This window comes from Mustela nigripes, chromosome 5, assembly GCF_022355385.1.
Source record: "Mustela nigripes isolate SB6536 chromosome 5, MUSNIG.SB6536, whole genome shotgun sequence".
Lineage (NCBI taxonomy): Eukaryota > Metazoa > Chordata > Mammalia > Carnivora > Mustelidae > Mustela > Mustela nigripes.
In genome coordinates, this window is record NC_081561.1 from 129,781,650 (window position 1) to 129,809,513 (window position 27,864).

The window sequence follows — 27,864 nt, forward strand, 5'->3', positions numbered from 1 at the left end:
TGTTTTGAAACCTGGCTCTTCAGCCTAGCTGAATGACAGCCGACAATATATCCTTAACTTTTCTAAGTCTCAGGTTTCTCATCTACAAATGCCACCTCATAGGATTAATGTAATAATCAAATCAACATGAACCTATCATGGAGTTCATTTAACTCCTTTTTTCTCCTCTAGAAACAGTTATGCTTCCATTTTTCTAATAATGTGTTAGAAATTTACTTTATTAAATCTTGTAACTGCTATAAACCTAAAATATTCTTGTTACGCTGTTAGATCAAACCAAAGTACTAAAAGCAAAGCTACCATCTAATTCCAGATTTCATGTAAATTAGTAAATGTTTTCAGGATTAAGAAAATACACTTCAGATACTTTGGTGTAATTCAATTCAAAGTATCCCCGAAAGAAAGATGAATCTGAGAATCTAGCCATACTTGCAAATGTGTGCCAGTGTTTATTTAGAATCCCTTCTATTTTATTAGAAACAGAAACAGTAATTTCACCAGCAGGAAATAATACAATGCAAGTAAGTGTGACAGTCCTTTGATTGTTGTTCACGGCAGACACCTTGGATCCAAGGTAACAATCCAAATGAGAAATAATAAACCTCCATTCGCTGGTGATTCATTTATTAAGTCCTGCTCAACCAGGTGAAGGCTCCCACTGGGAGGAAGAGTTGCTGTTCCTCGTGGCTGGCTTTGCGTTTCTTTCAGTGCTCTAAAGAACTTTGTACGGGGCAGCTTTGCTCTGCTGTGTCAGGCCGCGGGACAGGAGTTGATGCTCACGGCGCCGCTGACCAGGGCTGCTTTGCTGAAGCTCACGGGGCGCCCGTCAATCACGAAGTGACGGATGCAGCCTGTGAAGGGTCTGCCAGGGGCCAAGCGTGGTGTCAGCAGAGACTCTGGAAAAGGGAAGAAATGAAAACAAAGATTGCAGGTGAGCCCTTCCAAGCCCAAATGTTACTCTGGCAAAAATATGCACAACAACGCTCACATCATCAAGATGATTTACATGTCAAAATGGAATGTAGTGATAATTTACTCATTTTCTCAGGAACTTTATCTGCTTCTGAAGTAAAGTGACCATGTGATAATTTTAAAGCTTTGCCATGTTTCCCATGATTAAAGTTCTGAGCGGATTTCAGCTATCTTCCAGGGCTAAAATTTCCTACTTACATATAAAATTTCAGTAGTAGATTTTCAGGACCTACCTATGCTGATGTTTTTTAGAGTTAACTTTGCCTGGTTCTCACTTAGTTGGGGTGATTCACTCAGAAAAGGGAAAGGGATTTCAGCTTCTCCACTATTTTTAGACTTGGTTAATGTTTCCGTTTAATTTGTATCATTACCCTTCACCCTTAAGCCGCCACACTTTTGCCAAGCTCATAAGATATAATGAGAAAATAATGAATTCACATAAGCTAAATTTTAATTTTTCTGAGCTCAGGATTTAAGAACTAGATAGGGGGTTCCTGGGTGGCTCAGAGGGTTAAGCTTCTACCTTCAGCTCAGGACATGGTCTCAGGGTCCTGGGATTGAACCCAACCTTGGGCTCTCTGCTCAGCAAGGAGCTTGCTTTCCCCCTCTGCCGCCTACCTCTCTGCCTACTTGTGATCTCTCTCTCTGTTTCAAATAAATAAGTAAAATCTTAAAAAAAAAAAAGAACTTAAATAGGATAATGATAACTGGTCTAGTCTTTTCATGGGCAGGGGTGTCCTCTAGTATGCCAGGGGAACTTTTTCCCCCTTATCTTAGAGGTCTAGAAGAAACCTTACGCTTATTAATTGTACAGATACAATTAAATGTGTTGGATGATAGAAGCAATATAATCTAAAGCAATTTAGAGAGCTTAGAAATATCATGGAATTAAAATCCACTTAGTCAAAGCTTATTATTATGTACAAACAGCTATGTGAGCAGTAGAAGATAAAAGATGGAAAACATTTAGAAATCACTAACTCAGGAAGGAACATAAAACAGGACAGCAAATTAAATATCATCAAGCAGCTGTAATAAGTTTTCTAAGCAGTGTAGATTAAGACTATGCAGAAGCTTGTACTGAAAATAAATCATGGAAATCGCATTTCATATTTAGAATGATAATTATGAAGTTTTAGATTTGGAAGGGGCTGAGAGATCACTTCCCTTTGTCTCTAGATTAGACTATACATATTCTTCAAGCTGCTCAGTGTACTTCGTCATCAGAATAAAAATGCGTGAACAGGAAAGAGTATAAGGGGTGGAAACATCTATTTCTTCTGCTCATTTTGGACACTAGTTTTAGAACATGGATTTTGGTTCTGTTCAAGCTTACCACCCTGTGGTTCACGGGGAATATCATCTAGAGGAAATAATTCATATAGAAATTATGGTCTTCATAATTCACCACACAATTTATTGTAGGTGCTGACAATAAAGTGTCCCGGAACCCTAAGTAACTGATTAATAAAATCAACAGATGATTTTAAGAGCAAACATTCCTCAGGTCGAAAGCTTGACTATATACAGAATAATGTAAGGTTTTCAGTAGAGGAATGATCAGAACTGTGTGAATGTGTGAACTACATTATCTTAAATTATTTTTTGATTTCTAATTTTGATTTTTAAATTACACAGTAACATTGACTTTTGGGTAATATAGTTCATTAAATGCATTCAGTTTTTATTGACAGAAATAGTATCAGGATCGTATCATGAGGGGCCTATGTGATATAAGAGAACTGATTGAGATTCTGAGGGAATTCAGTGAGGCTTATTTATGACTAATTTCCTTTAGTTATTCTTTTTCATGCCTCAGTTCCTGATGTGATTTTAGTGGAATTAATGTTGAACAGCTCAAAATGATGTAATTAATGACATTTGGCTTACATTATAATTGCTTTTGATCTAGGCTCAGTGGCATGGTTCCTAGATGGAATTAAAAGCTGTACAGGCGCAGTGGTTAGCTCCCCCAGCCCACTAGCTCCTGTGAGCTGGCTCATTAGCTACAATTTGCTGTTTGTTATATGTCTCAGGCAGGCTAAACTCGGCTTAAGGTACACCTTGCCCACCTAGTCTGTGGCACTTAGTGGGAGATGATGGCAGTGTGTAATGCTGGGACAAGACTCTGAAAACAAACAAAAATTGGAGACAGGGATGCCTGGGTGGCTCAGTTGGTTGGACGACTGCCTTCAGCCCAGGTCATGATCCCGGAGTCCTGGAATCGAGTCCCACATCGGGCTCCCAGCTCCATGGGGAGTCTGCTTCTCCCTCTGACCTTCTTCTCGCTCATGCTCTCTCTCACTGTCTCTCTCTCAAGTAAATAAATAAAAATCTTAAAAAAAAAATTAGAGACAAACATTTGTTTGAATGACATAGTGCTTTGGTGCAAAGTAAAGAAGAAAGATGTTTAAGTACCATGAAGGAGAGCCATGCTTGGTTTGTCCCTCTGTCAGAGCCTAGCACAGTACGCAGTAGACCATAAATGTTTGTTTCGTGTTGAATGAAGTCACGTTACCGGGGAGCAAGGAGTGGACTATTTAACTTCCATGAAATCCTGTGGCAAGTGTCACAAGAGGGCTAGGCAAACGTAGCACCTTCTAGGGGGAGAGGGGCATGTGTGGGTCAGCAGAGGTCTGAGCTGTGTCCTAAAGATCAGTCAGGAGTTGGACTGGGAGAAGAGTGGGAGAAGCTATTCCTCAAAAAGGTATACCAGGGGAGGAAACCAAGAACATTTTCCCAGAAATTGAGGCTCCACATGCGATTGAAAGGCCGGGAGCAAGGAAGGCATCGAACATTCAGAGAACTGTAAGTCCCCGAAAGTGTGCGGAGACCCCAGAGGCAGGGGTGAGGAAGGGCCAGAAGATCAAGGACCTTGCTGAATTTGATCTTGTAAGCTCTTGGGAACCCGTGGGATACTTGAAATCGTGTTGTGGTTTCCAGGAAGAAAGCAGTGTACAGAAGTATAAGAACTGAGGTGACTCCTCTCCCCGGCTGCCTGCAGAAAGTGCAGCGGTAGCCTTCACCAGAATCCCTTTCAGCACCGAGGCCAGGAGTGGGCGGAGAGGACTGGGCGTGGAGGTGGGTGTGGGCAGCAGAAGTAAAGAAGAGGATGGTCTCAAGTATTTCATCAGGGACTTACTGTTATTGTCAATACTAGTATTTGAAAAATTCATGGTAAGAGGAATGCTCAATCCCTGACCCTACCAAGGTCAGGTGCTTAATTTGATCTGTTCTCTCTCTCTCTCTCTCTCTTCTTGCTCTCTTAATTAATTTATTGCTTGCGTTTATTATTAAAATAATCTAGTTAGGACACGGAAAATCATGCCAGGTTTTTCCTTAAAATCACCGTCAAATTCCAGCTGTAGGGCGCCTGGGTGGCTCAGTGGGTTAAGCCACTGCCTTCGGCTCAGGTCATGATCTCAGGGTCCTGGGATCGAGTCCCGCATCGGGCTCTCTGCTCAGCAGGAAGCCTGCTTCCCTCTCTCTCTCTCTGCCTGCCTCTCCATCTACTTGTAATTTCTCTCTGTCAAATAAATAAATAAAATCTTAAAAAAAAAAATTCCAGCTGTAAAAGCTTGGTTTTTCTCCTTCTTATCTCTCTCTCTCTAGCTTTAACATTCCATTTTTCCAAGTTAGTAAAATGTGTGCAACAAACACTTTCAACATAGGTCATGGTTCCTGCTCCAGAGGGTTAAAACAATTGCAGGGGTCCATAAGAGTCCTTCTGTCACCACCCTGGATTACACACCATTCTTGCCAGAGGACAGCAGGAATGTTACTGATGATGTTTACAGGATGGCAGCTGGGAACCTCTCTTGGGGATTGTCACTACATCGGAACAAAACAACTTACGGTCTGCAGCTGTTTTCACAATTCAGACTAATCCTGGACAGGGAGAACTGTGGAGTCTCTTCTGTCTTGGTAAGGAAGGGGAGTAACTATCAGCAAACTTTTAGTCCTCCAAGATTCTCAGATCTGAGAGCAGTATTAGCAACTGAATTTTCTTTGTGTTAGAGAAAAAAATAGAGTATGTGTGTTCACTATGTGAACGTGAGGACATACAAAAGGAAGAGAGAGAGAAAAAATAAGCATATTTGGTAAAGGGAGAGTAGTATCTACCAGGCAGGAGACTGAAGTGTATCGATGTGTTACTTTGTTTTGATCCTTGGATAAGGAGTCATAACCACCAGTATACTTTTTCCTATGAAAGGACATTGTATATTAAACCCTTTGAGTTATTAGGTGAATTATGAAAACACACGGCTCCATTCTTAGTACTATAATAACAATTATAAGAAATTACTGTTTTTTGGAATTGGAATCATGTCCCTTTTAAAGAACTCTTACCTGGAACTCCTCCAACGAATACAGGTTCCCTGTGATCTACTGGTTTCGGATTCAGGGGTCCAACCACATGGTTCACTTCAGAGTCTACATCCAACTGAACCACATTGGAATCTCTAATAACTGAAATACCAGGAAAAGACTGGTCATAAATGACACCGGAGTGGTTAATTTTCACATGAAAGAGACGAATTTATAACAGCGATGGCTTTTATTTATTCCAGAATAAACCTCACACTTTCTTCTGGATCATTGAAAATGTCAATGTCTAGTCAAGCAATCCCTGTAAAATTTTCCTTTGGAAGGGAGAATGTTTAGGATACTCTATTTTTTTCTTCATAAATTATACATTATGAAGAAAGCCCCCAAAGACAATTTTCAAATCACATGTGGATTTGATATATATGGTAATGTTTGATTCTCTTTTCTTGGCCACTTGTAGACTGTCGTCCATCCCCTATTTTATCATGTAAGTTAGAGTCTGAGTTCTTCTGAGCCATCATTCCACACTTGGGATGTAGGCTAACTCTATAAGTGGAGCCCAGGACACACTTTTTTCTCACCTGTAATTCTGTGCCATCTGCCATCACAGAGACTCTGCTTGGGTGTCACTGAGGTGGAAAAGTCCCTGATGCCATTGTTGACTTTCACTATGACCTGCAAAAGACAGGATACGTTATATAGTTTCGCTTTCCTCGTAGAGCTAAAACTAGATTTCTTAAATTCACCCCAGAGGAGCAATGCTTTAACATCTGCAATTGATGAGCTTTGCAATGTGAACGCAAGGGGTCACTCTTTGGTAGGCTATAGACCGTAAATGGTTCCTAGGCAAGCGGACAGAATAGTAACAGGAGAAAAGCTGGGGGAGAGGAACAACAAGATAATAAAAGGCTTTCCTTTAATTTTTACAGATTGAATGTGTTCTACAAAGATGGTTAAGGTAGCGGTGGAGGGTGCGGACTGTGCAGCCAGACTGCCTGGGTTCCTGTCCCTGTGCCTCCTCACCTCGCTGCCTGTTTTCTCACTTGTGACACCTACCTGGGGTCACATTCGCTGGGGGGCTAACGGAGCTCATCCATAATTAGAATAGTACTTGACACACAGTAAGCACGATATCGTTATATAGTTTAAGAGTACCGGAACTCAAATAAAAATCAGTTAGGGACAATAATGAAAATATGCTGTTTTCTCCTTAATATTTAGTTGAACACTTTCATGACTATTCCTTGGTCATACTTTTTCAGGATGAAAGTGCTGCTTAATTATAACAATGTTTTGATTTCTAGCAACTGAAAGTAATATATATGTATATATGCACTTATGTACATATATATACCTGGTATGCAAATATATTATAAATAGAAAGATCAATGCTTTAGTGTTTGTTCATTCTGATAGCTGGATATATTTGCTGCTTTCATTTGTTGTAAAAATGTTTTCTCCCAATCCTTTTATTAAAACCTTTTAATTCCATTCTTATTGATTTTTTTTTTAGCTTTGCCACATTTTCATGGCGCTTTGCTCTAATCAAATTAATTCCCAGCATATGAATCTGAATCTAAGTACTGCCTGCATTTAAATTTCATGTGTAGCTTCCCCATGATCCCCCCCCCCCCCGTTAAGAAAGACTGATGGACTAATTCTGTGAAATAAATAAGGTCAGAGAAGACAGACTGTTAAAACAGTTTTTAACCCATTACCTGCCCCTTCTTCATGTGAACATTTAGGTACTCTCCGTTGACACTGTGGCCATGAACAAGGGTTCCAGAACTGCTTCTGGGACGGACTTCAAAGGCAATCTCAAACTTCAGTCCAATATTGAAAGACTCATCTGGGGAGAGAAATATTAGCTCTTAAGAGCAGCAGCCTCAATTTTGTAACCATGGTGTGATTTTGTAATTATACATTTTTATATGTTTTTTGAAAGTTTGACACCTTTTTCAATAGATCAGTAGCAAGTGGCATTTCTCTTGTCAAACACACTGCAGAAAGCTCTGAGGGGGCCTGGGATAACTAGTATGCCACTCCTGTGGTGGGCCGTGGCGTGGGGACAGCATGGGGAAAAGACACCATGGTGTCTTTTCTCAGGGGAGGAGAAACTGATTCCAACCAGCAGGACCATTTAATCTTTCACAAGCGAGGAGGAGAAAAGAGCAGCCTGGGCACAGGAAATAGTATGAACACGAGTGCAGAGGTCAGGACATTTGGAAAGCACCGTGGAGGCCAGTGTCCCCTGCCAGGGTAAAGCGAGGCCAGGCAAGGGAGGAAGGCCACAGGGGAAGGGCACTCGTGCTCAAGTATGGAAGGTGGACTTTATTTTGCAGTCACTGAGCAAGGGAGCTGTATTTTAAGATAAGCCTTATTTTTAAATAAGACCTGTATTTTGAAATAAGTCTTAATAATAAAAATCACTGGTGCCAGTGCTGCAGAGCATTTCAGAGGAAAGAAAAAGTGAGGGCAGCAGAAGCAGTTAGGAGCTGCTAGTGCCGTGATGTGAGAAAATGAATTCTTATTAAGGATAGCGGTGCTCACTCCAGGAGACGTGATGGAAACCTGGGCATCTTAATAATATTCACTCGACATGTCTCCTTATAAATCACTTTTTAATTTTTCCTGCTATTAGTTAATGGTAAGGGAGAATGTCAATTGTGCAGGGTGCTATGCATTTCAAGCTGTCTGAGCCTTTGAGTTCTTATCACTGAGATCCAATGAAAGGCTGAGAAATATGAGTGTTGGTGCTTTATTGTGGTTCAAGGAGGAGAAAGGGAAGTACAATCATGAACAAGACAGAGAGAGGAGAGATGACTTCTGGTATTCTCTTGGACGTGGAGACGGTTTAGGAAGCTACACATGGCTGCACTGTCACGTCTTTATTCAGGGAATGTTCGGGGTACCGATCCCAGTGACCTCCTCATACCTAATAATTGCTCTGTAGAGTATTTGTTGGAACGGCTTGGATGGTGATTGTTTATAGACTGATAGGACTTTATGTACTTATTTTTAGAACTACTATGTTCCATCACTTGGCAGAGCGGCTCACATGCCAGAGGCATACAATAAACATTTGGTTGATTGGATGGGAGAATAATAGCTATGGAGAATACAAATCCAGAAATAAAATTTCTGAAGGATGGGATTGCAGAGCAAAGGGAGGAAGTGGTTGCTTTGGTAGGGACAATGGGTCATGCTAAAAGGGGACAGAGAAAGACGAGAGCCACCCTGCTCTGATTAGAGCCGCCCTGACACAGATTAGAGCACAGAGCAGCACGGGAAATCCTAAAAGGGTCAAGATGGGCTACATCTACATCAGAGGTGTGGCGGCTGTGGAGAAGCTCTGGACAGGGAAAGCGAACAGGGACAGGGGAACCTGTCTTGCTGGGTGTGGCAGGAGGCAACAAAGGGGATCCTGGAGGAAAGAAGCCATTTCCTAGGGCTGAGTGAGTTTGGTATTCTGAAGTTTTAACCCTGAGCCAAATCTCCCCAGCCACCTCCAGGAAAGAAGAATTTCGTGATTCGTGTTTTGTGCAGAAGTCACTGTTACCTAGAACTACGTATCCTCCTTCTGTTGAAAAGTAGGTCCCTGTTTCCATAGGGCCTTCAAAACAAGGGGTCACGCTGAATGTCTGAGAAGCAGAGGCGATGGAGGCCCCATTGAGCTGAAGGTTGCCGAGGCAGCCACTGAAACTGTAGACCGAGTTGATCTGAGGGAAGAAGACATTTCTTAAAAGTCATTTTCTTAACATGCGCAGGTGTGCACCAAAGGGTAACAAAATGAAGGGATTCATGTCTAGAGAGAAAGGAAGTAGCCCCCTGTCTTAATTTATCTTGGCTGCCTGAAGGGTCAGTCATTTTCCAGGTAGTTGCTTCTTTAATGAGTTCTTTGAAGTTGGGATTTTGTATTTGATAATGTCAGCCTGCAGTCATTAGCTACGAACATTTCTACATACACTGTGACAAATAAGTTGCAGCTAAGGTTTTGAAATTAAATATTAGAACTATCCTCCTCTGTTTTCCTTCAAGAATGACAGGTGGCCCCAAATCAGCTAATGTTGATGAGGGCTAGCAAAGTTCTTAATTGTTAAATCTACCATGGTTAACTAAACAGCAGAAAGCTTGCATTTCTGGCTGCATTACCTGATCTTGCAGTCGAGAATTTATCATACCTCAAGACGTGAAACTTGGGCCTCTTTGGACAACTGATTTCACACTGCTTTGGAAACCTTTCTTTTAAAGGAGTTGTCATGAAATTGGGGCTACTTGCCTAAAATCTCAATATAACATGAGCCCCCCCTTTTTTCCTTTATCTACATATATTAGTGAATCTTAGAAATGCATCTTTTTTTGTGTTGAAGTCAAATCTATATGTTAAGAAAGATACATTCCCTTTATTACTATTTTTGTAAAGATGCAATATTATCAACTTTTTTTTTTTTTAAAAGATTTTATTTATTTACTTGAGAGAGAGACAGTGAGAGAGAGCATTAATGAGGAGAAGGTCAGAGAGAGAAGCAGACTCCCCATGGAGCTGGGAGCCTGATGCGGGACTCGATCCCGGGACTCCAGGATCATGACCTGAGCCGAAGGCAGTCGTCCAACCAACTGAGCCACCCAGGCATCCCTATTAACTTTTAAAGTACAGAAATTACATGCTTTTTACTATAACAGCTTCTCCCCCACCCCCCACCCCTCCCCCCCGCCCAGGGATTACCATACTTCCTTGCCCATTTACACATGAGTGTGTGTGTGTTTGTGTGTGTGTGTGTCTAGGAAACAAAAATATGAAATCATAGTCTACAGAATGGCCCTAAAGTTTTTTGTCACTCAATGATACATAATGGAATGACATTTATTACTTCTTTTTTAAAAATTTTTTTACACTAATAGCATGTGTACTTGCTGAACAAATAAGCATCTCCTTGAGACATAACTTCTCATGACAGTTTAAACCTATGAAATTGTTTCATCTCACTTCTCTGTCAAAGTCAAAAGACCACTCTTGACTTTGTAATGCCAGAGGGCAGACAGACATGTCCGGGGACAATACGCACTTTGGTAGCCTATATCCAGTGAAACTACAGTTCTCTTCTTGCCAGTTCGCTGGTGGTAAAATGAGGTCCTGGATTAAATAATCCATCGGCTCTAAAAGTCAGGGCTTTTCCTGGTCATGTCTGGCTTACCTGGACATTTTTCACAGCCCTTCCAGGAGCCACACCTCCCAAATAAATAGGACCCTTGATGTTCCAGGCAGCTCCTGTAGGAGGAAGACTCTCTTCTAGGACTCGAAGGCCATCAATGATCAGTCGGCCACTGCTCTTTTCCCGAATAAATATCACCTGGATGGAAAGAAGGACAATAGCACATGTCAAGTGCATCCCAAGCTTTGGCAGAAGGCTCTGTTGCCTCTTCTCCAGACTTGGCTATTGTGGGACTGTGGGAGATCTGCAGAAGTTCTTTAAAAAGCTGACCCTTTCTCTGGAGGTCAAGAGTTTGTTTTTTCCTTTAAAGTTTGATTTAAAGTTACAGGCTTAATTTCTGAATTCAGCTTATATGTATTTAGCAGGGTTCTCAATGAAACTCTTCACAGCTGGTCAGCCCACTTGGTTTGTTCTTCTCCTAAATTTATGGTGCTTAATACATCTTACATTTCTTACTCTTTCCATTATGTAACACTGATTTGTTTCAATATTTAAATAGTCTCCCTGTGGTATCCTAGCATTCTAATAGATTTTCTTTTCACTGTGTATCTTCCATGGCTTAGCCTATAAAAGACACTCAGCATTTGCTGCTGAAATTTAGAAACTTACAGGCAGTGGGAAAACAAGTGAAAAATCATTAGAAATTAAACTTCAGGTTATGTTTGCTATTGGTCCTTTGGTGAAAATAATTACTCTAAAAATTACATGCAACCTGTATCTCTTTTTAAATAATATGCTTCAAGATTTTAAAAGGAATTAAAAAAATTTCTCGAAATTGAACTCTGAGCATATGGCAACAGAATTTTAAAATGGGTGTTTCTAGAAAGACCAATAGTGGGCATTAATGTCACCATCTATTTGCTGGTAATAATATTCTCTGCCTTCAACTCACATCATGCCACAATCCATCATTGTATTTCTCTTGGCTTCTAATCTTCAGTTTCTTATGGCCAACATTAAACATGAAAACCAAGCGGCCATGGGCTAAGAATAGAGTCATGAAGTCATTCTCTTCTTGATCTGAGACATAGAAAATCATCCCATGGGAGGAACGAGTCTTCAGACGAATGGAGAACTGAGATCTGGTAAATGAAAAGAAAAAGCTTACTATCTGTAAAATGAGACTGTGGGGGATCTCTAGTTTCCAACAGCAACACAGTGTAAGGAAGAATGAGTAGCCATTCTATCGAATCCCAAGCAGCATTACTTCTAATTATGTCTTAGCATTATTCACGAATATTGGGAAAGCATGACTAACTCAAAAATGTAAATCTTTTCCTACTTATTTATACAGCAGGGCTACTTTCACATTTGGAAGCATTGTTTCATGTAAGGATCATAATGCGTCTTGCTCTGAAAATATGGTCGCATTTGGTTTGTTCATGTGGACAAAATACTAGTCCGTAATTAATGTGCATATAGAAGTTTGCCTAGAAACAATACGATTTGTGTGCTATCTAAAATACAAGATTGATTTGTCTTTCCTGAGAAAAATTAATCAGAAGATATCATGGGCCAAAGACAGCCACCAGAAGGTGTAGGAATTAAACGAAACCTTCTAGACTCTTAGCTCTAGCCCGTATAGATAAGATACATTTATTAGGCTAATTTCTAGTTTGATTTAACTCTAAATTCTTCCCAATGAATACAAAATACTGATACTGCCTAATATTTGCCTAATAAGGCAAATAGCAAATAAGAAGGCATTAGAGGTTACTCATTGAATGCACTGCCTCTATGGACATTTGAAAGAGATATAAGACCTATGTAAAAATAGCTGGGTGCTGACACTATAAAAAGAGATCTTCAAAAGTGCTAAGTAACCTGGAAATTTGCAGAATACTGGGAAGAGGGGCTGGGCTTTACAGATAACTTGAGGGCTAGCCGAGATACAAGTGGTTTTTGTGTCTTTGGTGTCTTTCCTTCATTAACCTTCCAGTGGTTCAGAGGCACCCCCCATTTTCAATCTGAAAGCAATTTGTATAGGGGAAGGAAGGTAATATCAAGGTTAGATGATGAGTCATTGAAAATGTGCCACATGTTCCTTTCTTTGATTGCCTTTCTTTTTTGATAAAAATGCTACAAACTCCTAGGAGAATCCTGATTTATGCATCTTACTTTTGGGAAGAAAGTCTCAGAGAATGTTCATTTATTGGAAAGTAAGAATTGTGTACTACTTAGCATTTATTTTGATGACAAAATAATAGGACTAAGTGCCACAGAAAGGAAAGATCATAGGAAAAAGACAGCATGTGGCAAATAAGTATGAAGTCCAGCCATGGCATAAAGTTTCTGGAAGGATAGTGTGTTACTTTACTTTTCACCAAAATCTCCTTTTAAGTGTTCAAACTCTTGGCGGCTGTTGGCAGTCCCTCCATACTGATAGGCATGCTCTATTGCTCTAGGACTGTTGGAAAGGTGACAGTAAGAATCCCTTGGAACATTCCCCTCTGGGAACTTCAGGCCGGCAGGATCCCCTGAAGGTGCATCTTTACTTTTCTCCCCCTGTAAGAATAGGAAATAAATCATATTAAGGGATGAAACTGATGTGCTAGTAGCAAAAGTTCATTTGTGATTTCTTTATCATTAATAAAAATAAAAAAAGTAATGATGAAAGTATATATTATTTGTGCATTTTCCATTCATGAAATATTAGGCCCCTCTCTTTCCTTGAGGAGATGACATTAGGTGCTGTAGCATTAAGAACAACAAATGACAACACAGTATGTTAAATCCAACATTCTAGTCTGTGATAATAAAGCAGAGCTAACCCAAAGCCTCAGAGATAACTGCTCTATCATTTAAATTAAATGCACATCTTAGCCAATGGTGAAAAATGGAAATATTGACAATAAAATAACCCTGGGGAATCTGTCAATAAAACCCTCATGTCATAGACAACAACATTTCTTTAACACACATATTGTTATTTATACAGGCTGTTACCAACATACTTAGTAACACCTTCAAAATATTTAAGAGTATTTTTGGTGATAAGTAGTAAACGTTCATGTGACAGGATATAGAACAATGACCTTGTGCTCCTAAATTGCGCTGCTGATTTTAAAATTTAGAGTTGTGAGACGATAGGCTAATATTTCATGGTTATCTAGTCTAAATTTGGGGGGAAAAATTAAAGTTATTGCAAATAAACCTGATCATCCTGTCATTTATTCATGTATCCAAGCAATGTTTATTGAATACCTACGAGGTAGAAATGACGTAGAAGGACATGGGTATTTGTGCGTGCCCTCCGCAGGCACCGTGTGGTGGGGAAGAGAAAGGTGAGTGAGAAACAGTTTCTTTTTTAAAAGCAACTGAAAACTGGTTTGGAAAAACAGGTAGTTCAATAGCAAACCGGAAGACAGGCTGTTGCCAGATAGAAAGGACCTTCGATGACTTGCTGGAGGATGGGGTTTTGTTTTCCAGGAGGGCGCAGGTGAGAGATTAGTCAGGAGTTGGGGACTGTCCCCAACCCTGGTGGCTCCTCCTCTTTCTCAGTCAGTGCATGCACTTTGCTATGGGAAGAGGGCATGTGTGAATCAACGGCAGGGGTCAGCAAAGGGGGGGGCTCCCAGACTACAAGGTCTCCATGACCAGCCCTGCCTTTCTCTGCTTCCATGTGGGAATCCATAGAGGACTAGTCTCTTATCTGCTGCGGAAAGGAATAGACGCTGGGATATTTATATGTGGCAACCAAACACTCTAAATTCTCTGTGGATGTATGCTCTGAATCATAATAATGATAATAAAAGGTTATAATTTAATTACTTCCAACCATATAACACAGAGACTCTGTTTACTATCCTAGAATAGCTGTATATGTGGATTTTGAACCCCACTAGACTTTGATTTTATCAGTGTAATTTTTTTCTCTGAGGGTCTTTTTTTTTTTTTTTTTAAGATTTTATTTACTTATTTGAGAGACAGAGATCATGAAAGACACGGCAGGAGAAGGGGTGAGGAGTAGAGGGAGAGAGAGAGAGAGAAGCAGACTCCCCACTGAGCAGGGAGCCCAACATCGAACTTGATTGCACAACCGTGGGATCATGACCGGAGCCGAAGGCAGGTGCTTAACTGACTGAGCCACCCAGGTGCTCTAGGAGGGTCTGTTTTAATGCGGTAAGATTCTTTTGTGTCACATAACAGTCAAACTAGTTCAGTTACTTAAGCAAAAGAGAGCAGTGCCTTATAAGGATATGGGAGTATCTTACACAATCCAAGGGGAGATAATACAGTATCAGGGGAAAGATAGTACACTACCAGGGTCAAGAATCAGGAATGGCAAAGCTAGGAAGATTCAGGGAATTCCTTTTCCAAATGTTTCTGGTATCTTGGCTTTGTTTTTCTCAGCCTACGTTCATTTTTCTTTCTCTTCAGGGCAGCTGCCTTTTAAATTTCTACAAAGCAGCTTTCTTTCTATGTGCATGATTAACATAGAGCTCTTAGGCTTACATGTTTTCCATTCAACGACTAGCATAGGGTAGTGTCTCTAAGTTTATAAGGAAGGGGATCTGATAGCCCAGCTTAGTTCAGATGACCTACCCTAATCCAAACATCTGTATCCAGGTAGATAAAGTCACGTACCTAAAATATTGGGCTTGCCCTGTGTGTAGGGAATCAATTCTCAGAAAAGGGAATGGTTGGCTGGATACCTTAGAATGATGCCTCTTAAAATACATAAAATTTTCATTATCCCATGAAATACCACATGAGAAACTATGTCCCCAATTAAATTTAAAAACAAAAATTATAAGAAATTTTCATGCTGGAACACAGGTGGTAAGATAGGTATTCTTACGTACTCATGGAGGAATAGAAATCAGTGTTCCTTTTTTGGAAAGTAATTTTCCCTGACCCAGTAAGTCCACCTCTAAGAATATTTTGTAAAGATATATTCAGCAATGTAATCAAAGACTAATACACAGTGATCTTCACCCGTAAAGGGAGAAAATTAGAAAGCACTGAAAGTCTATTAATGGTAAAATAAAATATACACATAAGGTACAATATTAGGACGTTACTGTGAAAATAATTTATTATAGCCCAAATTGCTATGAATCGGCCTTGATAAAAATTTAAAACAGCAGCCACATGTTTTTCTGGATAGCTACTTAAGAAGCTATTGATACAAGGGTAAATATGAGAGAAGATTAGCAAACATTTGACATTCTGATTACCAAGAACTAGAAGGGAAATCTATAGTCATCCTGTATCTGTTATTATGAAGTTGAGTTTCTAAGGCTTTTTACAAGAAAGGCTAAGAGGTTTCCTATAATACTGAAAAGTGTATGTTAATAGTTCCAAGGTCTGTTGATTGCAAACTTGAGAGTATGAATATTTGTTAGGAAACTGCACTTGATAGACAGCTTCAAATAGAAAACTGTATTCGTTTAAAGAGGTAAAGTGCGTGCCGTAGGCTGATCTTCCTCATCAGCCCATGATATTAACCTGCTGTGTCTGATCCACTGACCCGCGCTCAACTCCCAGCTGAAAAATTCCAGGATAAACCTTTTAGCATCAATATGAGAAGAGGATGGTAAGATCTCATCAGAATTTCATAGTCTCCTTTGAAAAATCCTTTAAATTATCCTCTAGTGAAAGCCTTCATAAAAGTCATATGAAATTCTCTTTCTCCCATGTGAAATTCAGGAGAGGATCCTGAAAAATTACTAATTTTGAGTTGTACAAAAAGAAAATTAACCTTTTAACATTGACAAATCGTGTGTGAACAAAGGAGGAATTGCAAGGGGGTTCTCAAATGTGATCCCCGTAAGCTGAAATACATAGGGAAGCGATCAAGATATAATGGCCGGTGAAAAACTATCAGAAGGCAGAAGCTGGTGGGGATGCTTTCCTCTTGCTGATGGTTCAGAAGCCAGCCGTGGAGGGAAATCAGTTCTTTAAAAGATGCTCAGCCACATTCGCATTCAAGGAAATGCAAATCAAAATCACAGTGAGATGCCCTATCTGTCCATTAGATGGGCAAAATTATAAAAATTTGATCATATCTAGTTCAGCAGTTGGGAGGAACAATAGGTTTTTTTCAAATGCTGTTCGTAGGAGTATAAATATTATCTCAATGTTGACAATGCATATTCCCCTAAGCCAAGCAATTCTACTTTAAGGAATTGATCCTCCAGAAACATTCACAAGCCTCTATAAAGAGATCTAACAGCTCATATTCATTGAATGTTTTGCTCTATGCCAGGCATTGTGCTAAGGCATTTCATGCATCAACTCACTTAATCTTTCTAACAACCCTGTGATGCAGATAGCTAAGTATGTATTGAACACCTATTATGTGCATTGTTCTAGGTTCTTAGGACACATCATTGAGCAGATTTAAAAAAGGAGCTCGAATTCTAGCAGAAGAAACAGAGAGTAAATACCAAACACAGTAAAAACAGGCTATAATAAAACGGGAAAGGTGCTATGGAAAAAAGAACAACTAGGAAAGGCAAAGGAGATGGGTAGTACTGGGGAAAGTCAGGAGACAGCTATGGTATTAATTAGCGGGTTAAGGGAGGCCTTACTGAATGCTTGAAGGCTGAGCCGGAAGGAAGAGCCATTCATGCAGATGTTTGCAGGGAGAGTGGTCCAGGCAGAAAGAAAGACCTTAGGGCAGGAATGCACATGGCTCATGCTAGTGTGGGCAGAAGAGTGAGTGAGGGAAAGGAGCCTGGATAACAGAGAGCATCTTATGACATTGTAGGAACCGGAGTTTTTATTTTGAGTGTAGTGGGCGTCGGGGGCACTTTGAGCAGGGGAGTAACACGATGTGACATGTGTATACGCATATGGTTGTTGCGTGGAGGATAGAGTGTCAGAGAAGCTGGTGGAAGCCCGGAGCCCTGGCAGGAGCCCCTGGTAGGGCTCAGGTGAGAGATAATGGTGGCTTGGACCAGGGTGGTAGGGGCGGCACCCGAGGGACTTGTTAAGGTTGGACCAGGAAGTGGGTGGGGAGACCAGCCTGAAAGAGTGGGAAGGAATTGGAAGCCTCGTCTGTAATGAAAGCCGCTGATGTACACGCTGGATGTAAATGAATGAGGAAAAAAAACTGTCCTCAGGGGATGCAGTTTAAGAACTCAAGATTTTGTTAATGGAGCGTTTCTAGTTGATATCACGGATCAGCCGTGCCTCTGAGTGGTTGATGTGAAGGTCAGGGGAGGAGGGGAGAACAGGAGATCAGAAACTTTAAGAATTTCCATGGCTGTGACAGAAGCCCGAGATCGTGACTCAAAAGCAAATGGTACTGAGAATGACAGTACTAAATAATATACATTATACATATGAATGGTTAAGTATGGGGCAGTTTTAATCATTATAATGAAAAATTCCATATGGAATCAATCTGATTCAAAGTGTTTCTCTTGGAACAAAGACTGATACACCAAAGCTGGGAAACAACAGTATCAAGTACTAGAAGAATCCCAACTTTCATATGTACATACAGTTGCAAACTGGAGTGAATTTTATACAGCATCAGTGTCTAGAACTGTGTGTGTGGAATGCGAGAACGTTTGAGAATCTGACACAGCATTCTCTTTTTACCTTTTTATTCTGGCTTGTTTTAGGCTTTGAGGAATTCTTCCCTTTTTTGTAGAGAAAGTGCAGTGGCGGAGACTCAATAGGGCACTCAGAAAGAGAAGTGTGGACCTTTTCCACGTATCGCTGGAAGTCTTCGACCTCCACGTCTTGATCCAACCTGTGTAGCAGAGCGGGGGAAACCCTTAAAATGTGGTTCAGACTTACAATATGAAAACTACAGAAGTGAAAGAATTTGGTATTTAAAATGTGTGTGTGTGTGTGTGTGTGTGTGAGATGGGTCTGCGTCAACCACTGTCTTAATAAGAACCCTTTACACAACCATTTAACAGTTTATGGATAACTTTGCCTGGCACTGGCACATTCTGACAGACGGACATCTTTTCCGTCACCACGTTCTGGATGATGGGTACCACCTCTGTGTTACTCCGTGTGTATTAATTTTCTCCCTTGCTTGCTCTTGTACTCAGGGAGCACTTTCAGTCTTTGTCAAGGACCTTGATTAATGGCTTTGTTTAAAGTGATGCATTAAGAAGACTTTCTTAAACCTCTAACAAGAATTTGGGTATGTTACTCTGTGCTACACCATTAATAATAAGCACAGATATAATTACATCTAATATTTATAGCTTGCTGTATGCCAGGTGCTTTCTGCACTTTATCACATTTAATTGTTCTAACAAGGAGGCAGACATTATTATTATCTGCATTTTGGCATAAAAGAAGTGAAGGCTGACTTAGCCAAGGGCATGCAGGAATTTAAAGGGAAGAAACCTACACACAAACCTAAGTATGTCAGTTGCTCGAGCCCATGCAAGCTTTTAATTACTCTTCTCTGTTGCTATAAACTATAGAAAGAACTATAAATTTTATATATAACTATAAATTTTATAGTTCTCAGTTTAAATATGTAAACATTTTCATTATTGACCTGATTTTTTTTATGAATCATGCAGAATTATGAATAATAAAAATATCCTACCTGGTAAAGTAGGCGTTACTGATACAGCCAGTGAAATTAGCGTACTGGGGACTGAAGGGTGAGCCTCCGAAGTAAAACTTCTTTTCACCTGCTTGTGTCTGTTCCACTTTCCCTTTGGTAGGGTTCTTACTCCCAAGTCTGCTCTTATCTACTATCAGTTCATATCTGCAAAGGAAAAAGTTTCTTTACGCACCACACTGGTACCCTTTTACCTGGAGTTTCATTCTAGGTTGCAGGTTTTCTCATGGAATTAACATAGAACATTCTGGCTAGTGAAAAGATAACAACTTGCCAGACTCTTCATGAGGTCTGGGATAAAATAGTTGAATATTTTTACATGCAGAAAAGACTCTCCAAACCCCTAAAAACAAGAAGCTCAGGTGATTAGTTACCAACATTTTGGGGGGGGGGCGGTGGAAAAAGCAGAACGTAACTCATGGTGATTATTTCATCACACTTGGGGAGACTGTTTTCATTGTAAGGCACATTGACTGGTTTTGAGTATAATTGGAAATGGAGCCTATAAAGGCCAGTTAATGTCTTTTTTTTTGTAATGGGAGGGCTTCATAGAAGTGGGCATAGAAGAGCAGCCGTCTACAACGGAAATGTATTTCTTACTCCAGAAAGCCTTCTTCTTAAGAAAAAGAAATTCAGTATTACATATTTGAAAAATAAAGCTAGAGCTTTCAATATGCAGTCATAAATATAGAGTTCTCAATTGCTTAATTAAAAATCTAAATGAAACCAATGTTTGCGGATCTCCTTCTACATGCAAAACAGTGCCCTCCATTCACTAAGCGCTATGTGTAGGCACTTCCCTCAAGAAGGGTGGTAGCCTGTGGCTTGACTGGAAAAAAACCTTTGTCTTCCTGTTAAGTAATTATATAGTGATTTATTTGGCATCTCTTGGAAATTAATAGCAACTTCTTTTTAAAAGAATGTAAGTTGTTTGCCCTACCATATTTTTTTTTTTTAAAGTACCAGAAAAGCAATAGAATGGTCTATTATTCATAGTGGTCCTTGGGCAGAATCATGCCCTACAAATAAAGGCATCTTGGGAAAGAACATGAAGTCAGGACCCGTACCTTGCAGGTGAGACAGAGGTAATGACGAAGTGGGACAGCCCATCGTGGTACTGCTTCTCGGCCGACTGCACCTTGATTCCCTTGACATCCATAACCACGGTGCCATTAGCCAACGAAATGGAGAACACATCTGACTGAAATTCAAGCACAGGGTTTTAAGTAGGGAGGCCCGGGATCCAAAAGATGGACAAGTGTTCAACATTCACTTAGTGATATTGCTTAAGGGAACGCCTGATGTCCGGAAGGTTGCTTGTGAAATAATTTCTATGAAAACAACAGTGACAGCATATTGCTTATATTGGTGTCACCGGCAAAATTAGACACATTTCAACTGAGAAAGGAGCCTCCTCTCTCCTGCACTGAAGATTTCTAGTGCTTTTTTCCCACTGAGAGTTGTCTCAAGGTTAGCGCCTTCCCTAACTGGGGCATCACTATTCTGTCTTCGGGCTCCCGGCTGGGAAAGGCAATACTTCTGTCTCCTTGGAGATGTAGCTAGATGACCAGGCAAGGGTTTGGCTTGACCAGTCAAACTTGCCAGTTTGGCTTTTTAAGTGTCTTTTGAAGTGTTTTACTTTTCATCTATAGAGGTGGAAGACAAATAGAAAAAGGGCTGAAGTTAACAGTTCTTTTTACTAATTATTGTACTATTGATTGTTTACAATATTGGCAAATGGATAATCTTGCTTCTCTTCCCTTAGAGGGGCACTGACCTTTATGGGGGGGTGGGAGGGCACAACCGTCAACACAACTACTTTTTAAAAAATTTTTTTTGACAAAAACTGTTATTTAACTAACCGTGGTAATCTGAGGCAGATTTGGTGGTGGAGATCCTACAGGGTGCTTTGGGTAAATTCTCACCATTGCTACTGATTTAAATTAAATTCAGTATAAATGTGACAGATACAAGGTCATAAATATTAAAAATAAGATCAGTTTTTACATATTATATTATGACCTGCTCTATCAGTGTATGTGTTGATGATGACCTTTTCAGAGATAAATCATTTGGGTCTTAGGGTCACCAAACTTCTGGGTATCTTATTTTATTTTTGGAATAATATATCTTTAGAAGGTGAGTTCAAGTGTTCTGTATCCAGTCCAAGAGGAGAAAAGTATGTTCCTTTTATTATTTTACAAAAAAATCACATATGTATTTGTATATATACACAGAGGTTCTTAACATTTTTTGTGCTATGCACTCCTTTGGCACTTTGGTGATACACACGGGCCCCTTCAAAAGTAACATTTTAAAATGCATCAAACAAATATCTAGAATAAAAAGGAAACCAATTATATTGAGATACAGTTTCAAAATATTAAAACAATAAATCTGTGATATAGTAATATATGTACTTCTTTATTAAAACGTTAAATTATAAAATCTCTCAGCAGACCTAATAACTACTGAAGTTTAAAAGTAACAATGAGCAAAAATGATATTTTGAGTTATCTGTGGCAACTATTATGTGAGATGAAAAATAACTGTGATTTCTATTAACAATAAAGTAACAGGTTCTGCAAATATTACTGTGGTTTGTTGCTGATATTTGTAGCTGAAGAAAATGCTAAATTTTAGTTTGAGAAAATAAAATTTTTAAAAAACCTTATTTTTTTCTGACTTGGGTCCACAGACACACTGAATTTTCTCCATGAACTCCTGAGAGGTGGGTCTATGAATCTCCTGATATGCGATAGACTTAATTACAAAGTGTCTGAAACGAGGCATTCTGTGTGTGTTCATGTGAGTCCAAATTAATCTGAATTGAAAATCACTTTTAACGTGCTCAAACAGTGTTTTCAATAGACAAAACAATTATCACAAAAAAATTTCCCATAGGGAAAAAGAAATACTTACTCCTGAAGCATAATAGAATAGTAACCCATTTGGCTGTAACGTTCGAAAATTAAAACCTCCTTCAAAGCCATCGAAGAAAGATATTTTCTGAACTGAAGCAATAAAACTCTGCCCATTGAAATATGCTCTGCGAGATATCTGTGTGGCAAAAAAATAAAATAAATAAATAAAATAAAGTGAATATAGTACAGTGTTTACGATAATTATCAAATGTTGAAAATGTCAATTTCTCACATGCCAGAGCCCTTGCCTACTGGTTTCTGTATTAATAGTTTATGTTTTAACTTCCGGTTTATACAGGCATTCAGGCATGTTAACTGTTCTGTGTGTCCCTGGCCGATGGGATTTTAGCTTCTCCAGTTCCTCCACCTGAGTGAGTAAAGATGCCCGCACAGCCTCTCTGGGCTTTAGAAACCCCCTCCCACCAATGAAAAGTGAAGCAAACAGACAAGTCCCAGAGGAACCCCCACACGACTTTTTAGCTTAATGTTTCTCCTTTTTGCTGGTGGCAGAAAGAAGCCCAAGGTATCCTTAGGCTCACAGAGAAACTCAAAAAACCTTTTCCAGCTTTTGAGAATGATACATTATACGTCTATGTGTGTGTGTGTGTGTGTTTATTTATTTAAAAGATTTTGACTGAATGGTACTTACAAGAGTGTCTTCGGGGCATCCATAACCAACTCCCAGGGTTTCCGTTTGCTCTAATAAATTGAAATCTTTCTTTTGGAACTGGAAACCCTTCATGCATCCTCTGAAGTTGACATCTAGGGGAAGGTGCGCTCTGAGGGTCCTGAAAAAAAAAATTAAGTCTTCACTGATAACATGATGATGATGACAATACTGATGTTACCCTGCATATGTGGGATATGAAATTTGATTTTATTTATAGTCATTTTTAGTAGCTTTGTAACTATTCATATTCTCATGCTTTCTCTCATAAGCATAGAGTAATGTCTAATCTTTGCCTGTAGAACAGCTTTATTCTGCATCAAGCCAATTTGTTTACTTCTTTATAGTTCTGAAGATCCTTTAGATTACATTAGCTCATTTTATAAAAATTCTGTGATATAAAAGGAAAGGCTAGGGGCGTCTGGGTGGCTCAGTGATTAAGTGTCTTCCTTCGGCTGGGGTCAAGATCCCGGAGTCCTGAGACTGAACCAGTCTTGCATAGAGTTCCCTGCTCAGCGAGGAGCCTGCTTCTCCCTCTCCTACTCCCTCTGCTTGTTTTCTCTCTCATGCCATGTCTCTCTCTGTCTAATAAAATCTTCTTCTTCTTCTTCTTCTTTTTTTTTTTTTTTTTTTAAGATTTTGATTTATTTGACAGAGATCACAAGTACGCAGAGACAGGCAGAGACAGAGCAGGAATCAGACTCCCTGCTGAGCAGAGAGCCCGATGTGGGGCTCGATCCCAGGACCCTGGGATCATGACCTGAGCTGAAGGCAGAGGCTTTAACCCACTGAGCCACCCAGGCACCCCATTTTTTTTTTTTTTAAAGGAAAGGCTATTATTTCCCTTTTACAGATGATTAATAGGTTGAGCCACACAGGACTGATGTATTTTAGGTCAAAAACAGTCAATTGTTGGCAACTTCAAAATGAAACTAAGAAACATCAAAATCTTTTTTGTTTTTGTTTTTGTTTTTTTAATGTCACAAGTGGTAAGTTAAGATTTAAACCCAGGTCTTCAGTCTTTCACTAATCCATTCCCAAGTGGATTGTATTCAAGTCATGAACTCATCTTCTTGGCTATTTTTGCAACACACTTATGATCAACTAAGGCTAGAGAAATCTCCTAGTGGAATGTTGAGTTTTTGGAGTAATAAGAACGTAAGAAGTCTTTTATCTTTGAGATCAGGGATGATAATTTGATTGATACTGTTATCCTAGTACCTATCATTATGCCTAGGATATAGGAGGTGCCCAAGAGCATATTATCAAATATTGAATGACTATGAAGTTAGTTTTGATCAAATTATAATGTCTTCAGTGTATTTTAAATGAGCACTGGCCAAACTAAGGAGTAACAGTCCCACTATATTCTGTTCCATCAAGATCATACCTAGAGGACCATGCTAACTAAAGGTTCGGGAGTAGATAATGACAACCATAATGGTTGAAAGTCCCATGTGGAGTTGTTGAAGAAGCTAAGAGGGTATCTAATTTGGAAAAAAGTTTGAAGTTGGGGGTCTCATCCCAGACCAGTTAGAATTTCTGGAGAGTGGTTATGGGCAATGGTGTTTATAAAATTCCTCCAGGTTATTCTGGTGAGAACCAGGGTTGAGGATGACCAGATTGGACTCTGCTCAAGTTGCCTCTCAATTTCAAGGGTGTCTGAAGCTATGGCTTGATTGTAATAAGAGATAGTTAAATTTTTAAATGCTTGAGAATAAAATTATAATGATACATAATTCACATCCCCTTGGATAAGCTTAAAATTATTTTATACCTTCAGATGCTATTTGAGAGTTCAAAGAAGTTCAAAGTAAGTCTGAAATAAAAGTAAAGGGACACAATGCTTCATGTTCATACAATACACAGGCTCCATCTTTGCTCTTGCAGGTAAGAAATATCGCATGAGACTGTGTTCAGAGATTAATACAATAATTAAAGAAACCTGTAGATCTCATCTAGAAGATGCTAATTTAAGGAGGTCATGAGGGTGCTTGAGTGTGTGTTCATGTGTCTGTGCGGGTACCTAGAAGCAGCAAGTCGAAGTGCCTTCAAACCTTTATAAGACCTCTCTTGGATGTTGCATACTCAGCCCAGGATATCATCAGGAACAACAGCTACTTAACAAAAAGAGCTTACCTGGATTGTAAAATTTCTGGGGGAGCCCCTCCAATGTATATGTCTGTAAAAGGTATTTTCATCTTTTCATTGTCCATACTCTTGACATGTCGTCTGTCAACCACCAAAATCATCTTCTTATCGTTGTGGTAAATGATTGAGATCTGGGAGACATAATATATAGCCAAGTCTTGATCATTGTTTAATAATAAACTTTTTAAAGATGATTATATATTTTAATTATTCTGGTTATAACAGCTGGGTCCCCATGTTTCTGTATTTGGTTGTTCACAAAATGGGGAACAGATTTTCCTTTCTTACAGACGAGGACACTCACACTTAACCAGAAGGTCATATTTTCTGGAGAAGAATTTACACACGGACAAGGAGATAGACCAAAAAATATTTTTGTCATGGCATCAATTGTTTTCTTTTGCCCCTTTGAGGAGATTCAGGATAAAAGACTATAAACAGGGACCTTGTGGACCCAGACTGCATGTTACCAGGTTTCATTGTTTTAGTGACACAGTGAAAAGCTTTAATGATTCTGCCAAAATTCTAGTCAGTGATATAGTTAAAATATTCTCCTATTGTATACCATCCTCATGGAGGTCATGGACTTTGAACTGAAAAGAGAAATAGAGCGTCCTACACTCTGCATTTTGGTTCAACTTAAAAGATAAACCTTTTATACATTCTCTGCATTTTGGTTCAACTTAAAAGATAAACCTTTTATACATTTTATTCAATTGTAGATTCAAAGTAGTTGTTACTGAAGATAGATGAAATATATTATTAGTGAACTACACAACTGTTTCAAAGTTAAAAAGCATTCCCTGGGGGCTCGCTATATAAGGAAATCTGTGTTAGTATTTTCTAAGTTCTGGATAAATGCTTTACAGGGAGATTCTCTATTTGCTTACCTACTCTTTTTACATTTAATAGTGCTCAAAGGACACTTTTAAAAATGGCTCTGTATCCACACTAGCATTTTCAATAGATGTATAAAAGTATTCTATGGAGTGCCATTGTAATCAAGCAATTAAAATGAATCTTTCAGTGACTCTTTTATTAGAAAACATCAATATGACAAAACATTCATTTTTTTAAAGCAAATGTCATTCTGGAGTTGAGTCAATGGGGTCCTGCTGTTGGTTTTTAGAAGTGAAGGTGCTCAGTTTAATTATTTTCCCACCTACGTCATTTGACCATCTGATTCAATCTATAGTTCTAAGTACAAGTGAAACAAAACAAAACACACCACACAAATCGCAATGATTTATACCTCATGGTATTTAGCATCGTTAATCTGAGCTTTCTTCGATGTGTCCTCAAGATGCACAGGGCCATTGCTAAACCCAAAGTCATAGAACACATGTAGGTAACCATTGCGCATTTCCAAGCTGAAAAACATACTCTGTGGACAGAAAGAAGTTATAAGATGTAAACATCTGCTATTAGGAAAGTGTAGATTTATCTGAAATTGAGAGCTTACACTGTAGTTTTTATTATTGAAACTGAAGCAGTTAGGTATCAGGTTAATATATCAAAATGTTAATATTTATACTCAATTTAAAGCAGCCATCTTCTGTTTCTTATTTACTTGATGAATTAATAAAATTTTAAGTTTACCTTGTTGGCCTTTTAAAAATCTTGAGAACATTTGAAAATTGTAACGGGCTTACAGGCATGAGTGCATTTCACTTTAAGAGGAAAATTGGCAATACTGAAAAATAATTCCAAGGTTTGATGAGAAGAATCTGAAAAAATTATTAGCAAGCACGGAGATAAGGAAAAGGACATTTCTGTAATTATTTGGAAACACTGGATTTATGTAAATAAACATGAAATGATTATGCACTTGGGCCATATGGTGTTTGAGAACCAAAGTAATTCTGTAGCACTCAAGTAATTTACTGGTCCGACTTGCTTGTTTTGGAAGATAGTTTGCAATAGAAGAACTGAATGGATTTGAAAAATGAGGCGTTATCGTAGTTCCTATTGATCAGAAAGTGATCTCTCAAGCGGAGTCTGTATACTCTAGAGATATGGAAAATAATCCATTCGGGGGAAGAAAGAAAATATTTCAACTTGATTTTTTAAAAAAGTATTTTATTTATTTATTTGACAGAGATCACAAGTAGGCAGAGAGGCAGGCAGAGAGAGAGGAGGAAGCAGGCTCCCTGCTGAGCAGAGAGCCTGATATGGGGCTTGATCCCAGGACCCTGGGATCATGACCTGAGCCCAAGGCAGAGGATTTAACCCACTGAGCCACCCAGGTGCCCCTATATTGTATTTTCTAGCTCCATCCATGTCACTGCCAATGGCAAGATTTCATTCTTTTTTAAGGTTGAATAATATTCCATTGTATATATAAACCACATCTTCTATCAATGGATACATGGGCTGCTTCCATAATTTGGCTACTGTAGAAAATGCTGCTATAAACATAGGGATGCGTGTATCCCTTTGAATTAGTGTTTTTTGTGTAATTAGATATTTTTTGTGTAAATATCCAGTAGTGATCATAGGGTAGTTTTATTTTTCATTTTTAAAGGAAACTCTATACTGTTTTCCACAGTGGCTGCACTAGTTTGCATTCCCACCAACATAGCAAGAGGGTCCCTTTTTTTTCCACTTCTTCGCCGACACCTGTTTTTTGTTTTCGACTTTAGCCATTTTAGCAAGTGTGAGGTGATGCCTCATTGCAGTTTTTCTTTCTTCTCATTGTAGTTTTGATCTACATTTACCTGATGATGAATGAGATTGAGTATCTTGTCATGTGTCTGTTGGTCATCTGGATGTCTTCTTGGGAGAAATGTTGTTTCATGTCTTCTGTCCATTTTTTATTTGGATTATTTGGTTTTTTGGGTGTTGAGTTGTACCAGTTCTTTATGTATTTGGATACTAACCCTTTATCAGATATTTCATTTGCAACTATTTTCTCCCATTCTGTGGGCTGCTTTTTAGTTTTGTTGCTTGCTTCCATCATTGTGTGGAAGCTTTTTATTTTGGTGTAGTTCTAATAGTTTATTTTTGTTTTTGTCCCTTGTCTTAGGAGACACATCTAGAAAAATGTTGCTGTGGCCAATG

At 39.1% G+C, this 27,864-nt stretch overlaps 1 protein-coding gene across 2 annotated transcripts in view; it reads right to left on the reverse strand.

Moving 5' to 3' along the window:
- Positions 1–424: 424 nt before the first annotated feature.
- LAMA4 (laminin subunit alpha 4) overlaps positions 425–27,864 on the reverse strand; it is a 146,901-nt gene continuing 119,461 nt past the window's right edge. For both annotated transcript variants that reach the window (XM_059401233.1, XM_059401234.1), the window contains exons 24-38: positions 26,057–26,188; positions 24,793–24,935; positions 22,636–22,774; positions 21,985–22,122; positions 20,130–20,263; positions 19,045–19,209; positions 18,069–18,222; positions 12,832–13,019; positions 11,407–11,596; positions 10,497–10,652; positions 8,861–9,020; positions 7,020–7,150; positions 5,883–5,976; positions 5,323–5,442; positions 425–896 (exon numbers count right to left, since the gene is read on the reverse strand). In XM_059401233.1, the coding sequence (XP_059257216.1) occupies positions 751–896; positions 5,323–5,442; positions 5,883–5,976; positions 7,020–7,150; positions 8,861–9,020; positions 10,497–10,652; positions 11,407–11,596; positions 12,832–13,019; positions 18,069–18,222; positions 19,045–19,209; positions 20,130–20,263; positions 21,985–22,122; positions 22,636–22,774; positions 24,793–24,935; positions 26,057–26,188 (2,190 nt within the window). In that variant the 3' untranslated portion in view covers positions 425–750. The remainder of the gene's footprint in view (positions 897–5,322; positions 5,443–5,882; positions 5,977–7,019; positions 7,151–8,860; positions 9,021–10,496; positions 10,653–11,406; positions 11,597–12,831; positions 13,020–18,068; positions 18,223–19,044; positions 19,210–20,129; positions 20,264–21,984; positions 22,123–22,635; positions 22,775–24,792; positions 24,936–26,056; positions 26,189–27,864) is intronic.